This window comes from Nycticebus coucang, chromosome 1, assembly GCF_027406575.1.
Source record: "Nycticebus coucang isolate mNycCou1 chromosome 1, mNycCou1.pri, whole genome shotgun sequence".
NCBI lineage: Eukaryota > Metazoa > Chordata > Mammalia > Primates > Lorisidae > Nycticebus > Nycticebus coucang.
Window position 1 is genome coordinate 182,873,514 of NC_069780.1, and position 16,415 is coordinate 182,889,928.

At 42.8% G+C, this 16,415-nt stretch overlaps 1 protein-coding gene across 2 annotated transcripts in view; it reads right to left on the minus strand.

Annotated features, from left to right (window-relative positions):
- Positions 1-867: 867 nt before the first annotated feature.
- Positions 868-16,415, minus strand: part of FBXL7 (F-box and leucine rich repeat protein 7) — a 456,585-nt gene continuing 441,037 nt past the window's right edge. For both annotated transcript variants that reach the window (XM_053592962.1, XM_053592965.1), the window contains exons 3-4: positions 11,285-11,896; positions 868-4,279 (exon numbers count right to left, since the gene is read on the minus strand). In XM_053592962.1, the coding sequence (XP_053448937.1) occupies positions 3,543-4,279; positions 11,285-11,896 (1,349 nt within the window). In that variant the 3' untranslated portion in view covers positions 868-3,542. The remainder of the gene's footprint in view (positions 4,280-11,284; positions 11,897-16,415) is intronic.

Here is a 16,415-nt window from a genome sequence, read left to right on the forward strand (position 1 = left end):
TTTCGAAAGTTCCACTAATGTTTGTAATCTGTGCCAAGGTAAGTATTTTCAAGTCTGTAATTACTGATCCATAATTCTAAAATCCAGAAAGCTCTGAAAAAATACAACTTTTTTCAATAAGCATGGTATACATTAATTTGATGACAAAGCTGGCCTGAACTGAAGGAATACTATTTATAGTCTGTAATAGTCTTATATAGTGTAATTCCTCAGACCCATTACTGCACAAATATTAACATTTGATTAGGGGTGCTCTCCTAGACTTTGCTGTGCATGTTACAAGACATGAAATATAACTTTTTAATATATGCAAAATTATGAATTCCAAAAATAAATCTGGCACCAAGAGTTTGGATTAAAGAATTAAAGACATGAACTATACTGTGAAGGTAATTTTATTTTTTTTTAACTTACCTGCCAATTTTTAGACAAAGTTATTGAGCCATGAGAGATGATAAAACCTTGGACACACTTTACATGGGACAACAGCAGTGGTAGAGACCTGGCTCACTCTGTTCTCCAACGTCAAGCAAGTGTTTGCTCATTTTTGTGTGTCCTCATTTGAACGCCACTATCCTTTTTTTTTTTGTAGAGACAGAGTCTCACTGTACCGCCCTCGGGTAGAGTGCTGTGGCGTCACATGGCTCACAGCAACCTCTAACTCTTGGGCTTCCGCGATTCTCTTGCCTCAGCCTACCGAGTAGCTGGGACTACAGGCGCCCGCCACAACGCCCAGCTATTTTTTTGTTGCAGTTTGGCCGGGGCTGGGTTTGAACCCGCCACCCTCGGCATATGGGGCCAGCGCCCTACTCACTGAGCCACTATCCTTTGACAAAGGCATTAAAAAAGAAGCTGAGCGTGATTGCCAACATATTGCTTTATTTCTTGGTGGTAGTAAATTAAGGCTTTCTAGAGTCATACAGCGCGCAGTGATTTGAACATTAGAATTTAAAAAAACAATGAGCATTCAATTTAGCAGAGCCAGGAAGGAAGCAATGTTTTAAAATAGATAAAAATTTCCCAGTGAGGCCTTTTGCTTGGTCTCTAAAAATTAGCTGAGCTGTTTCCCCAGTAACCTCTATCATAGATTCCAACCCCCAGGGAGGAGGGGATGAAGAGGAGACTAGGAAAAGAGGAGAACCGGGGGGAGACAGTACATGCTGGGCAATCAGTGTGACGTCAGCTTTGTCTCATGCTTGGAAGACAGTGTAGGAGACATGGTCAGGAGGCGCTAAAAAAGATGTTCCTAATGGTTCAGGAAGCCATTTTAGATCTCTCTGCTTATTTTGGAAGTATTAAACCAACTCACTTGGAAGATCCCAGGGCCAAAAATTAGGGATTGTTCTTTATGATTCTCAAAGTCTGAAATTTCTTATAGGGTCATAAGTCACAGAGCAGAAGAATGCTACCTTCACCCTCATTCATGACTTGAAACTCTATAGCCATCACTAGATAATGCCCCTCAGCTAAACAGTTCATTTTCCTCCATGGTAGGCGTGAAGCCTCGATGGAATATTTAAGTTGGTGATGACACTGATTGGATAGGAGGCCATATTTAATAGGATATATGAAGGACACTTCCTAGGCAGATGCCACCTCCTCATGCTAATACCTCCTTCCCAACAGCAGACAACAGTATGCATAGGAGCCTACAGTGGGAGTGCAGTTGTCGAGGGGATGCAAGCTTGGTCTGAAACAAATCCAGCATGCTTGGCTTGGAGACACAGAGGCTCTGGATGGGCCCTTTGAGAAGGACATAGACGAGCTGTTTCAACAGTGATAAAGGAGGGGGCTTGGTCAGGGAATAATTCGATGAAAACCATGTATTTATTAATAAAAGCTAAGTTAGTTTCATGAAAAGGAGCAATTGAATCTCTTCACGCTACCCAATTTCACACCAATGAGGCTGGCATATAGATTTCTATCCCAATAGGACCATCTAAAATTGCATCCATTTAAAATTCATATTGGGTAATGTTTTTAACCTGTATGCTAAGGCTCTGGTTGGGGAACTAGTGGTCTAAGTCATTATGGTGCACTCCCTCTTCCATTTGTCTGGCGTTTTTGAGTGAACAGACTTTAAACACCTGGAAGTCTGTTTTGCATTCTTTGATGGAAAACATGCAGACAGCCAAAGGGGAGGCATACAAGCTGGCAATTTGCACAATTAAATGCTTACAAACTTAACCCAATTGGCTTCATATGATGAAGTCTGGCTGCATAAAGAAATAAAGAGATGAGAAGAGTCTGAATAGGATCTGAATGACAATGTACCAAGGTGTCTTGTCCCTGCCAGCTGCAGGACAGATGTGCCTGATGCATGCCAGGTGTGTAAGGCAAAGGGTCAAAAAAAAAAAACCCAACAACTTTGAGGACATGTGTTCCCTTGGGTGTTGCTTGTTAATTAAAAATTGTGAAGGTCATAAAGCCAGCACATTATACCTCATGATTGCATTAATGTTCACAGCTATGATTTAATAATAAAAAAAAAAGTTGTGAGGGTCTTTCCTCCTACTCAAAAACACTGGGCAAAGCAACTGGATAGGGCGTCTGGGCTTTGCTGTCAGGATGCATTCTGGGGCCTAACTAAGTGTACAGAGGGGGAACACAGAAACCATAGCACCCAGCAGGGAAGGAGAGTTATGTGCCAAGGACTCACCCACCATAATGACGAGGGATATAGGTGATACTCAGATGGGAGCCACAGGGCACACAGGACCCTTTGTGCACTGCTAGCTCCGAAGAATCTTCTGACAGCACAGAATCAATTCTCTGGAAAGAGGTAGATGCTGTGTGCACTAGGCCAAGGTGCTACTGTTAGTATGTCTGTCCCCTCAATTCCAAAAGGACAATGAAGCTAATCTTTGAGCTGGATGGCCTCTGCCTCAGTGCTGGAAGCTGCTGCCCAGCGAAGTGAAGGGCTTGGGCCAAGGTCACACAGCTGGTCAGGGGCAGGGCTGGGGAGGAGTGCAGGTCTCTCCTTCCCTCCTGCTGCTGACCACAAAGGATTTATAGAAAGGTGTGTCGAAAGCCCTTCGTATATGCAGAGTGCTATGTGATTTATCTGGGATCTGCTGGGATGTGGGACTGGAGAGGGTAATTTAGGCCAATCAAGGCCTTTAAAGGGGCGACCGGAGGCATTTTTACTCTGGTGATTTATTGTGTTGCTACAGCTGGGAGGGAGGGGGTGAGGTGGGATGGGAAGTAAGATGCCTTTCTGAAGATATTGCTGAGGTTCATCTTTTGTGCAAAGAGAAACTGCCTACGAATTCTCTGGACTGACAAAACCTGTTTGCTGTAACAGAAATTTGTCTCCACCCCACCCCCCCACCTTGGCATTTTTTTTTTTTTTTTGACCTCTGTTGCCCGTGAGAAATTAGGGGAGAAAAAAGCCAGATTCCTAAGAACCTTCCTGGGAGAAAAGAGCTGTTATGAGTGGGTGTCGATGCTTACATATGCTGCTCTTTTAAAAAAACAAAAAACAAAAAACTTTCGTTTTGTTCACGTTTGTATGAAAACAACGCCGGATGAAAGCTGTCCCTTCAGAAGAAGGCCGGGTTGGTGTGCTCGATGACACAGCGCTTGCAGTGGCGCTTCACAAACCGCAGGGCCTCCACGGAGACCTCGCAGTCCTGGACGTTCAGCATCTGGAGGTCGGAGCAGTTGGCGGCCACGATCTGCAGGCCCTGGCCGGTGATGCTCTCGCAGGACTTAAGGCTGAGCCGCTTGAGATTGAAGCAGTTCAGGGCCAGACACTCCAGGCCCGTGTCGGATACCAAAGGGCACTTGCCGATGTCCAGAGACTTGAGTTTGGTGCAGTTCTTGGCGAGGTACTCCACGCCGTGGTCCGTGATGCCCTCGCAGCCCCGCGCGTTGAGGTAGCGCAGTTTGCCGCAGTACTTGGCCACATAGCGGACACCCACGTCGGTGACGCGGCCGCAGTGGGCGATGCTCAGATACCGCAGGCGCGACTCCAGCTTGGCGATTTCCCGGAGGCCGAAGTCGCTGACGAAGCGGCAGTCGCTGACGCTCAGCTCCTTGATGGAGGTGCAGTAGATGACCAGGTAGCGCAGGCCCTCGTCGGTGAGGCGCACGCAGCGGCGCAGGTACAGGTGTGTCAGCTGCGTGCAGTGCGCCGCGATGGTGTGCAGGCCTTCGTCCTCCAGCACGAAGCAGTCCGTCATGTCCAGGTAGCGGATGGAAATCTGTTTGCCATGCAAGGGGGACAGTTTAATGGAGGCCTCCCGGGTCAAGCTGATGCAGGTCACTTTGGAGCACCCTACATGAAAGACAGAACATGGGCTCAGAGCAACCTGTGAGAATGGGAATCCGCTCCCCATGCCTGCCCCTCCCACAAGCCCAGCGTACGCTACCCCTGCATTTCTTGGCCTTTATAGAGAAGAAAACCAAGAATGGGGTTCTCCAGTCTTCATTGTAATATTTAACTACAGTAGAACCTCTGTAAGTTGCCCACAAAAGGGACTGTAACAAACCGCTCAACATACACAAGAGGTCAACATAAGGAACTAGGCCTCTGTACCAACACCTACGTGTGCATGTCCAGTCTCTGAAAATTAGATCAGCCTAAGGAGGTGGTCAATCTAGAGAGGTGGCCAACTATGGGGGTGGTCTGCTGTATTATGTATACTGTATTAAGGGGATTCAGGCATGGGCTTTAGAATGAGGAAGACCAGAGTTACAACTCATGATCTATCACGGGTTACCTGATTTTGGGCAAATCAATCCTTCTATTTCTTTTGTCTTAATATGTGGATGATTACTTTCCCTGCAATGTAGCTGTGAGGAAGAAATGAGAGGATGTGTGTAAATATCTTTCCCTGGCCCTGGAAAGTTCTGGGAGCCCAGTAAAGATTAGGTCCAGTCCTAAGATAATCTGGTGCAAAGAAGCAACATATGAGAAACAAAGCTTGGACATGACCTTGGTTTGGCAGAAAGAGCAAAAGTTGGGAGTAGCACCTGGTTCAGGTCTACTTTTTATGGCCTGGGGCTTACGTTTTCTGCACAAGACTCTCCTCTGTAATATGGGAGTGCATATCTGGAGCCTACCCTTCAGGGACACAGTGAGGAGGCAATGAGATGCTGGATATGAACTGACTTTGGAAACTCTGTGGGAAATGCATGTAGATATTGGTCTAACAAAGCAACTGTCTGTGGATGTAGTTCAACCTTGTTGGTCATCTGGATTATTACTCTAGCCCCTCAACCTATCGGCCACAGAGATTCTGGCAAATGGAACTCAAACCATGTTACTCTAAGCAAAACCTTAGAATGGAGCCCGTTCACTCCAAGTGTAAAACGTAGGGTCTACTGGGGCTTCCAAGGACCTGCACCCCCGTGCTCTCACCTCACTCCTCCAGCCCCACTGGCCTGCTTCCCCTTCCCAGACACCTCCAGCACTCTCCAGCCCAGAGTGTGAGCACTGGAAAGGGCTTCCGCAGATAGTCCCATGGCCCTTCCGCCACTTTCCTGGGTCTCTAGCCATATCAGTTTATTGGACAATACTTCCCTCATAACTCATCATACCTGCTTCTCTCCCTGTATTTTCAGCACTCTGTATCCCTTGGAACCATTATTTAGGTACTTGTGCACTTGTTTGTTCGCTGTCTCCTAACTCAGAGATGTAAATTCCTGGGAAGAGAGCTGTTCACTGCTGTCTCTCTCATACTTGGTGCTAAGTATCTGTGGAATGAATGATTTACAGGGGGGAAAAGAGGTTTCTATAGGCGGTCTAGATGGGATGATCTAACTTTCAACATTTAAATGTCCTCAGGACTTTGAGTCTATCTGAAGTACATCTACACTGAAAAACAGTTGTCTATTTTATAGTTAATTATTATGCCTTTCATGTGTGTTGAACTACAAAGTTTACAATGGGCTTCTGTTAACTTTTGTACCAGTTCTTAGAAAGCTCTTTTTAACAGACAAGGATATTAATGTTCAGGAAGGTATCTTTAGATGAATGCTGCTTTAAACATTTTTTTGTAATGCCTTAAGAATGTGTGTATAAATTGCATGTATATATACCTTATATATTACAATTTTATATTTATATATATGAAACACTCATTTTATTTTATACCTCAGTTCTATTTTACTTTATGTAAATACACATATTTATAAAATATAAATAATACCTAGTCAATATAGACTGTATAAATATTTGTATATTTATGTATATTTCATTCCACTGCATAACTGGATATAGGCATATATGTTTTTCATTTTCTCTCTGCCCTTCTCCAGTCTCCAGCAGTTCTAAAGCCAGGTGCCTCTCTTCGGACACCTCTGTGCCTTGGTTGTTCAACGCAATGTCCAAGGCTCCTGAGTGGCAGCACAATAGTGCAAACAAGGACTTTTCTCCCCCCTGGCAGGCTGCCCAGGAAACTCTTATCAAACTCGGGTCCTGGGAATAAGGAGGTTCAAAGTCACATGCTACCAAGTCAAAGAATTTCAGGAAGGAGTGGAGTACACAACCCAACCCTGTAAAACAAAGATGCAGCTTGTCTGACGCTGCTCCTGCTCTGTGGTTTTCTGAAAGGGGGTTAGGTCCTGTTAGCTTCAAAATCTCCTTCTGTTTTGAGTTTCTTCTTTAGGCTGACTGTAATCCTGCTTATGCTGAATTTCTGTGTCTATGGTGGTAGTTGGCCATCTGTGACGCCTATGGAGGCCCATCATTTTTCAAGATTATACAATAACCTTTACCCTTTTTGCTGCTACACTTCCCAGGAAATACACCTTGTTTTTGAAACTGAATTCCAAATTTAATATAATACTTATTTAGTTCAGTTTTGGTAAAGAGACAATTTTGATATGGTTGTATTATTTAGATCAATAATTTTGAATGTTAGGTTTAGCTCTGATTCTTGCAGATTTGCTAAGTTTGGGTTGACAAGAAAATAAATTGTTTGATGGCTCAGTAGATACGTGTTTAGGGTTAGTTCATGTGTTCATACTTCATAGACATGGAAAAAACCTTAGAAATCATCCATTTTAAACTTCATTTTTAAAAAATGAGGCATTGTAGACTCAGGGAGTTACATGACTCGTATACCCAGACTAGAGCTAAGTTTCTTGACTCCTGATCTGGGGCTTCAGTTATAGGAGGGGAGGCAAGAAATGACCATGATGTATCGGAGAATTGATGAATTACACAGGGATTCACAGTAGGGGTGATGGCATGAAGTGAACATCGAGTCACTGGGAAATCAGAAGTCTTTTGTGGTTTCTAAGGGGATTCTTAAAAGAGAGGAACAATTTGGATACATAGATATGGAGTAAAAAACAATTCAGGTACATAGATTTAGAGCTCACATAGTAAGACAAATTTGATAAAAAAGAAAGCAAAGAATTCCATGGGGATGTGAGGGGTGTTCATAGGGTGGAACTTAGAATGTTTGAAAGGATCTAATGGGAACTAAGACAAGAATGGTCTGTTGGGATCATGATGGGGGCCACTTTGACATCTAGGGTAAGGTGTATGAATATAGTCAGTAAGAATAGACAACAGAGGTTGAACAAATCTGTGGAATTCCTTCAATTTATTCCAGAATTCATTCAGCTTTGGCAATATGTTCTTTATTATCACTTTCTCTCTCTCATTATTAGGGTGATATTTCTACCTTTTCTGGAATGTAAAAGGCAATGGAGAACAACTGTTAACTTCCCAACATGTTAGTAACAATGTCAATGCAATATGATGACAGCACTAACTATGATTTGTTAAGTGGCAACTGTATGGTTTTCAGCAGAGCACACAGGTGATGACTTAACTCATTTAATTTTCCCAACCATCCCCATTTACAGATTAGGAAATTATACCTACTATGTGAAAGCTTCCTAAAGGCTTGTTTAGGGTATTAACCAATGAGAACTTTCAACCTTTTCAAGGTCAAGTTGACCATCAAGGATAGGGGTTCTCAATCTTCCTAATGCCATGGCCCTTTAATACAGTTCCTGTGGGTTGCGACTCACAGGTTGTGAACCGCTGATCTAGGACTTTGACACTCCTCTGTTGACTTAATTACGATGCTATATAGCAGAAAGATAAAATATACCTCATTTCTTCCCTTACACATTCTAAAGCTCATAATGAGTGGAGAGAAATGAATCTGGAAATATACAAGTACTCAGATGCAAGCCTCAGAAATGTTCTACCTGGTTCTACTCACAGGGAAGACACCCAGAAGGAAACCCTTAGCTCACTGGGAGTGTGGCAGGGCAGTTTGTATTCAGGGGACACTGGAATGGACCTTGAGTGATGAAAAGTCTGTTCTTGGGGAGCAGAAGAGGGCAGAGACAGAAGAAGAGTGGCACACAAGTCAGAGAGGTACCCACACATCCCTGTATGCACAGGTGGGATGTGTTTGGGGACATACAGATGGTTTTATAGAAGGGAACATCGAATGTACACAGGAAAATGGTAAGATCTGGGCCTGGGAAGGCGCTTGTATGCTCTGCCAATAAACTTGAATTTTTTAATAGGTCATTGGAACTGGAGATTTTATACAGGAAAGTGGATGTTTAGACTTGTAGTTTGAAAAAATTTCTCTGGAAGTTAATTGTATGTGGGGTGGGTTGAGGACATGGGTATAAGGAGAAAGGTTAGTGAAGGGTGCAGTCAGGGAGAGAGTGAAGAGGGACTCAGGGTCCTGCGGAAGTACAGACAACTGGATAGGATACTACTGGGTGGACATTAACGATAAGAGAGAGAAACAGAGATGACTTCAGGTCTCCAGTTAGAGAGCACCCTTCTGAAGCAATTCATTTGTAATAATTATAATATTTTATATTTAAAAGTGGATCTTTTTCAATATATTCTATTGATGTTTCAAGATACTACTAATAAAAAGTTATATGTGATAATAACAAAATTCTACCATTAATTGAAGTAATTATCAATGCCTTGAAAAGATAACTTTCAAGATGGGAATTTTCTGCATTAATAGAGAAGAGCTAGGCAATCTTATATCTTCTGGGGGGAATTAAGCTCTAGACCAATGATGGTCTTCCAGAGTCACTGCCATTGAGAAGGTAGCTACTATGGGAGCTCAGCTGTAAAAACTAAAGTCTTAGACACAGTGAAATCAACTTTGGCAGCCCTTTGGCCTCTCTCTGTATCAACAACAATTTTCAGATTCCCGCAGAATTGGAAGGTACCCTTAGTAGGGGCTGATGACAAATCCATCCTTATGGTTTGCTGAGTCTTTCAGGTCTATTTGCCTGAATATTTCTCCCATATATTGGATTTTGTGTCCTTAATTTGGTGCGCTATGAATTCCCCTTGTTTTAGTCTCTGTGTACACAGAGCACTGGGGTCGTTGGAAGACAGGTGAGAAAGCTCTACAAGTTAGCTTGACCCTGCAAATTAGGCTGATATACAGGACAGATATCAAGCTTAAAATGGTTAGTCAATTAGCCAAGCAGGATCACTCTGGCTAGATTCAGTGGTTCTCAACCTTTCTAATGCCATGACCATTTAATACAGTTCCTCATGTTGTGGTGCCCCCCCATTCATAAAATTATTTTCCTTGCTACTTCATAACTGTAATTTTCCTACTGTTTTGAATTGTAATGTAAATATCTGATATGCAGGATGTGTTTTCTGATGGTCCAAAGGGGTCGCGACCCATAGGTTGAGAACCACTGGCTAGAAGCAAAAGACTTTTCATTCCCAAATAGCCAGTGTGGCTCCTGCATTGCTAATTTCAGAAGGACTGGAGAGGAGAGGATACGTTTCCTTGCAATTTGTATCAGGGTGCAGGGGAAGCCCTTAAACAAAGATGGGGATTCCAAAAGTGAGTCATTTTCTAATCTGAGAAGATAAAACGAGGTGTTTATAAAATGCTCAGACTGTGAGAATATGAAAGAACTCAGTTTCGCCCCCTTTCCCTCTTTTAACTGAAGAGGAAACACATGTAGAAAAAGCTATGAATTGTCCCAAATCACAAAGTTTTGAAACTTGTCATCCCCATCACAACGCTTTCTCTTTCCAGAATTCTTGGGAGGAGAAATGTAAGAAAAGCTCCTCATTTCCTGCTTCTTTATGCCAACGGCTACTCATGACTAGCTGAACGTAGGGTTATTATGGCTTTGTCCTGAAGCCAGCTGAAGTGGAAGAGCAATGCCTTGCTTTCCAGCACGGGAAAGAATCTGCACAAAATAATGGGCTGTCATCTGAAATATTTTCAGATGTCGGCTTTTAAAGAGAGAGCAAGCTGCAAGAGCCGGCTTTACCTCAGATTTTGTTGGAGGGCATCATTTGCCTCAGATGCTCATAAATCCCAAATTCTGTTTATTTGCTGGTCACAGTGGTTTTCACTTCTTGACCCCTCCCCGCCAATCCCTGAGGTTGTGGCTCACACTGTTCACTGAAGTCCCTGATGCATCTTACACACCTCAGCCTCTCAGATGTTCAACCTTTGACTGGGCAGCGGATGAGATAAAGAAAGGCTGTTAGTCTGCCTGGATCCACGTCTGGCGCCAAAGTGTGAGTCTGGGTTTTAATTCTTCCTGCCTGAGAGAGGTTTTCAGCAAAGCAGCCATGCTGGGATTTCCTTCCATTTTTAAAGGGCCTAAAGGTTCAATTCAAGGGATCTTGCCCTTGCACTATGTAATTGAGAATTTTGCTTAAGGAAAGGTACAAAATTAACCCGGAGGTGAGGAGAGTGGGGGTGAACTCTAAGGAGACACTGCTCTAGGGTGGATTTCCCGCGGTACCTACAAATCGTCCAGTGGTCCTGAGTGCAGCCCATGGCCGAGTATTTTATCACCCACAGCTGACGCAGTCAGGCCAACACCACAGAAACACAGAAGGCCGTTGTTACAGCTCAGACAGAAGGAAGGCTCTGGAGGCCAATAACCAGTGAACACACGGGTCACTTCCAACTCACCGTGCTGGAGTGAGCCCTTTGCTTCCCATTTATCTACAGTTAGATATTTGGTTTCCATTCCCTTTGGTTGCTCTGAAATAACTGTGAGAGTTATGGAGAGTAAGAGACACATTTAAAAGTCATACTAAACTGGTTTTCCAAGGAAAAGGTGCTAGAACTCCCCTAAGAGGTGGACTTTAAATGATGAAAGGGATACTTGTGGCCACCAGGGTCTGGATTACTTGGAGAGAGTTTTTCTGCCAGAACTTCCCCCACCACCTGCCTCCCTTCGCTTAAGATCATCAGGAAGAGGACACTCTGGTGGAGGCAATGTGGCTATTGCCTTGGGACAGTGCCTTGGGAAGCCCACGTCTGGCAGGTCCGTTTCCACTCACCTGACACATCCAGGTGCTCCAGGTTGGGGCAGAGGGACACCACGTCGAAGATGGCCTCGTTGGAGATATTGTAGCAGCCCGAGACCTCCAGGCGCCTCAGCTCGGGGCAGCACTGGGCGATGGTGTAAAGCCCTCGGTCTGTGAGCCGCCTGCAGCCACTGACAGTGACGGTTTCCAGCATGAGACAGACGTTGGGGGTGTCCTGGCAGAGTCTGCGGGTCAGCACCTTGAGGGCGCGGTCCACGTTGATGGTCTCGCCCGTCAGGCGGATAGTCCTCCAGAGGCGCGGGTCCCAGGCCAGGTTGTACCAGCGGCGACACACGCGCGCACAGCGGCACAGCTGGTTGGTGGGCAGGAAGGAGAAGACGTGCACCATGCACTGGTCGGGCAGCCGGTCCGCGCTGGCCTGCTCCTTCTGAGGCCGGGAGGCCAGCCGGATGAGCGGGTGCGTGAGGCGGGTCGGGGGCGGGGAGTGGACCATGGCCACCGTCTCCCCGGTGATGGACGACGAGGAGGTGGACGAGCCCCTTCCATTCTGAAATCCTGGCAGGTTCGGTGGACATATCAGGGCTGGGCTGGGCGTGCTCAGTGTGCGCATGCTCAGGTCGGAGTCTGGCAAAGGACAGAGAACAAGGGGTTAAGGACGATGGCCTCAGCGGAGTCCTGGGAAGGGAGGAACTCAGGGAAAACATTCATGGGGGCCAACACGCTCCTTCTCTACTGAGATGGTTCCTGGAGGACTCCTGTGAGGCCATCCCCAGAGGAAGAAGCTCTTGGAAGGGTCACCCAGGCCAGAAAGTGGCTCCCCTCCAGGGTCAAACCACAGTGTAAAGAAAGACCTCACAGTAAATATTGGAGGCTCTGCAGGCCTACGGGCTCTGTCTCCTCTGCAATGACTTAACCCTGCCATTGTAGCACAAAATAGGCAAAGAAATGGGTGTGGCTGTTCTAATAAAACGTGTTTTATAAAAAGCAGACTGGCTGGACACGTCTCTGTGCAGACAAAGCCCAGGGCTATAGCTTGCTGACCTCCATCTGCCTCTGTGGTCATCATCTAAAGGGCACAGTTTCAAAGTTTCATTGTTTCTCTTCTGGGGAGAAACCTCATCTATTAAATACACACACTGATTTACTCTCCTGATTCTATTTTGGTTAAATGGATAGTTATGTTGCATTTACAAATGAGAGGAGTGAGTTTCAGAAGAGGGGAGGGCCAGAGACATTTGCTGTTTTGTCCTTCCCCTTCCCCCAATACACGTGCCCTTTTTCCATGACAGTCCCCAGTCTGGGAGAGGGGGAGCCTCCCAGCTCCCTCTGCCAGACCAGGCATTTCAGATGACATTTCCAGTCCTTGAATAACTGAGAAAATATATACACTTGTCTTTTTATTAACAACCTCCCCTTTGCATTTGAATAATATGAGTCATATTCTGTTCCTTAGAACAAGAAAGATCACTTGATAAGAATAGGACAATTTTTAAATTTATGAGTTGTTAAGCATTCTTTAGAATATCTCTTCAAGATATATGCTCATCTCTTTCTCTGTCTCTCATATAAATGTGAGAAGAATTTGTTTTTTTTCTCTAAATGCATTTGTATATTATATATTTGGATAGATTTACTTAGGAAATGTATTTTCTTTCTAAATATGATTATATATTTTGCATAGTTCACACACAGACACACATGCATACACCTACACACACATACAGGCGCTCTTTAATTTACAATACGCTTGTATCTCCATGGGTCAATTTACAATAAGACCCATTGTAAATTGAAAATATTGTCAAGTTGAAAATGCATTTAATACATCTAATCTACCAAATGTCATAGCTTAGCCTACCTTGTCCACCTTTACTGTGCTCAGAACACTTAACTTTAGCCTACCGTTGAGCAAAATCATCTATCACAAAGCTTACCGCATAATAAAGGGATGAATATCTCATGGGTCTTATTGAATGCTGTTCTAAAAGTGAAACACAGAAAAGTTGTACTCAAAGTGAAGTTTCCACTCAATGTGTATCACTTTCACACCTTTGTAATGTCAAAAAATCATAGTAAAACCATTGTAAGTCAGGGGCCACCAATACAAAAATACATATTTATATATGATGACGAGAGAGAGAGAGAGAGAGAGATAAGAAGTGGGGGGAGAAGGCATGCAAGAGAGCAAGGGAAAAATTTATCTCCAAAATATGAATTTATTCATCTTTAAAATAAGTGAATTGAGGTAGACAATTTTTAAGTTATTTCCAGTTCTACTTACAGCTCTAAAGTCTTAAACAAAAGCTCCATCTTGGTGTGTGTTTCATACTCTAGAAATTAATACCCATTACCATCTTTTCGAAGAACTTCCAAATAAGAATTTCTAAGACCTGCACATCTCCACTGAATGTCTATTTGTAGTTATCTTACAAAGCTAATTTTTGTCTACTACTGTATTTTTTCTTTTCAGTTACTTCTTTTTAACCAAACCCTGCAAATGGCTTATCCATGTTCACACTTTGCTCCTGGAACATCTTTGAGTTATTGCCTGGACCCAACTTCTGATGTCAGACTTAAAATACAAAGTCCTTTCCTAAATGACTGTAAATGCCATCCCTTCTCAGACCATTTTTCTGGTGTCTTCAAGATAGAATACTTTCCCTTTTTTTTTTTTTTAATTAAATCGTACTGTGTACATTAATGCAATTATTTTTGCATTAATTTTATTATGCATTTTTATTTTTAATTAAATCGTAGCTGTGTACATTAATGCAATTATGGGGTACATGGTGCTGGGTTTATATACAATTTGAAATACGTCCATCAAACTGGTTAACATAATCTTTACCACATTTTCTTAGTTATTGTGTTAAGATATTTATATTGTACACTTAGTACATTTAACTTATACCCTTGTAAAATACACCATAGGTGTGTTCCCATCAATTACCCTCTCTTCACCCATCCTACCCACTTCCCTCCCTCTCCTCTTTCCCGTTCTTCTTGGGCTATAGTTGGATTATAGCTTTCATATGAATGTATGGGTGTTTATAAATTGGTTTCATAGTAGGGCTGAGTACATTGGATACATTTTCTTCCATTCTTGAGATACTTTGCTAAGAAGAATATGTTCCAGCTCCATCCATGTAAACATAAAAGAGGTAAAGCCTCCATCTTTTTTAAGGCTGCATAATATTCCATGATGTACATTATACCACAATTTATTAATCCACTCATGGGTCAATGGGCACTTGGGCTTCTTCCATGACTTAGCAATTATGAATTGGGCTGCAACAAACATTCTGGTGCAAATATCTTTGTTATAAAGTGATTTTTTGTCTTCTAAAGTGATATATACCTAGTAGAGGAATTGAAGGATTGAATGGCAGGTCTATTTTTAGATCCCTAAGTGATCTGCAAACTTCTTTCCAAAAGGAACGTATTAGTTTGCATTCCCACCAGCAGTGCAGAGGTGATCTCTTTTCTCCACGATACAAGCCAACATCTCTGGTTTTGGGGTTTTGTGGGATAATCTCACTGGAATTAGATGATATGTCAAAGTGGTTTTGATTTGCATTTCTCTGATGATTAAGGATGATGAGCATTTTTTCATGTTTCTGTAAGCCGTGCACCTGTCTTCTTCAGAGAAGTTTCTTTTCAAATCCCTTGCCCACACTGAGAAAGGTTCACTTGTTCTTTTCTTGCTAATACGTTTGAGTTCTCTGTGGATTTTGGTTATTAAATCTTTGTCAGAGGTATAACCTGCAAATATGTTCTCCCATTCTGAGGGCTGTCTGCTTGCTTTACTTACTATGTTCTTGGCTGTGCAGAAGCTTTATAGTTTGATCAGGTCCCAGTAATGTATTTTTGATACTGCTTCAATTGCCTGGGGAGTCCTCCTCATAAAATATTCACCCAGGCTGATTCCTTCAAGAGTTTTACCTGCACTTTCTCAAGTATTTTTATAGTTTCATGTCTTAAGTTTAAATATTTTATCCAGTGAGAGTCTATCCTAGTTAATGGTGAAAGGCGTGGGTCCAGTTTCAGTCTTTTACAGATCGCCAGCCAGTTTACTCAGCACCATTTGTTAAATAGGGAGTTTTTTCCCCACTGAATGTTTTTAATCGGCTTATTGAAGATGAAATAATGGTAAGTAGCTGGGTTCATCTCTTGGTTCTATATTCTGTTTTATACATCTACCTCTCTGTTTTTGTGCCAACACCATGCTGTTTTGATCATTATCGATTTATAGTACAGTCTGAGGTCTGGTAGCATGATTCCTCCTGATTTGTTTTTATTTCTGAGTAATGTTTTGGCTATTCAAGGTTTTTTCTCATTCCATATAAAACAAAGTATTATTTTATTTGAGATCTTTAAAGTATGACAGTGGTGCTTTAATAGAGATTGCATTAAAATTGTATATTGCTTTGGGTAGTATGGACATTTTAACAATGTTGATTCTTCTCAGTCATGAGCATGGTATGTTTTTCCATTTGTTAACATCTTCAGCTATTTCTTTTCTTAGAGTTTCATAGTTCTCTTTATAGAGATCTTTCACATCCTTTATTGTGGTAAATTACCAAATATTTCATCTTCTTTGGCACTACTGTGAAAGGAATAGAGTCCTTGACTGTTTTTTCAGCTTGACTATTGTTGGTATATATAAAGGCTACCAATTTATGAGTGTTGATTTTGTAACCTGCTGTATTCCTTGATCACTTCTAAGAGTTTTGTAGTAGAATCCCTGGGGTTTTCCTTGATCACTTCTAAGAGTTTTGTAGTAGAATCCCTGGGGTTTTCCAGATGTATAGATACTTTCCCTTTTGAAAGCCCTACCTTTTGTTACACAAGCATTGGTGAATTTATCTTTCCCCAGTGTGGTTGATTGTATTACTCTTCTCAATTTTGCATCCCTCCGTATACGGCCATACCCTTTGCCATGTGACTTTACGGTTTCCCCAGAGTAGAGTACATTTCCTCAGTCCAGTGATTTGCTTCAGCCAGTGAATGTTAGAGGAAAGCCATTTGTGCAGTTGGCTTTTGCCCCTTAATCTTATACCGTGGCCATGAGAAGAATATGCCTGGCTAGTCCCTTGTTATCAGGATGGGAGACTGATGAAGCAGGCAGAACTGGTCCCAACCT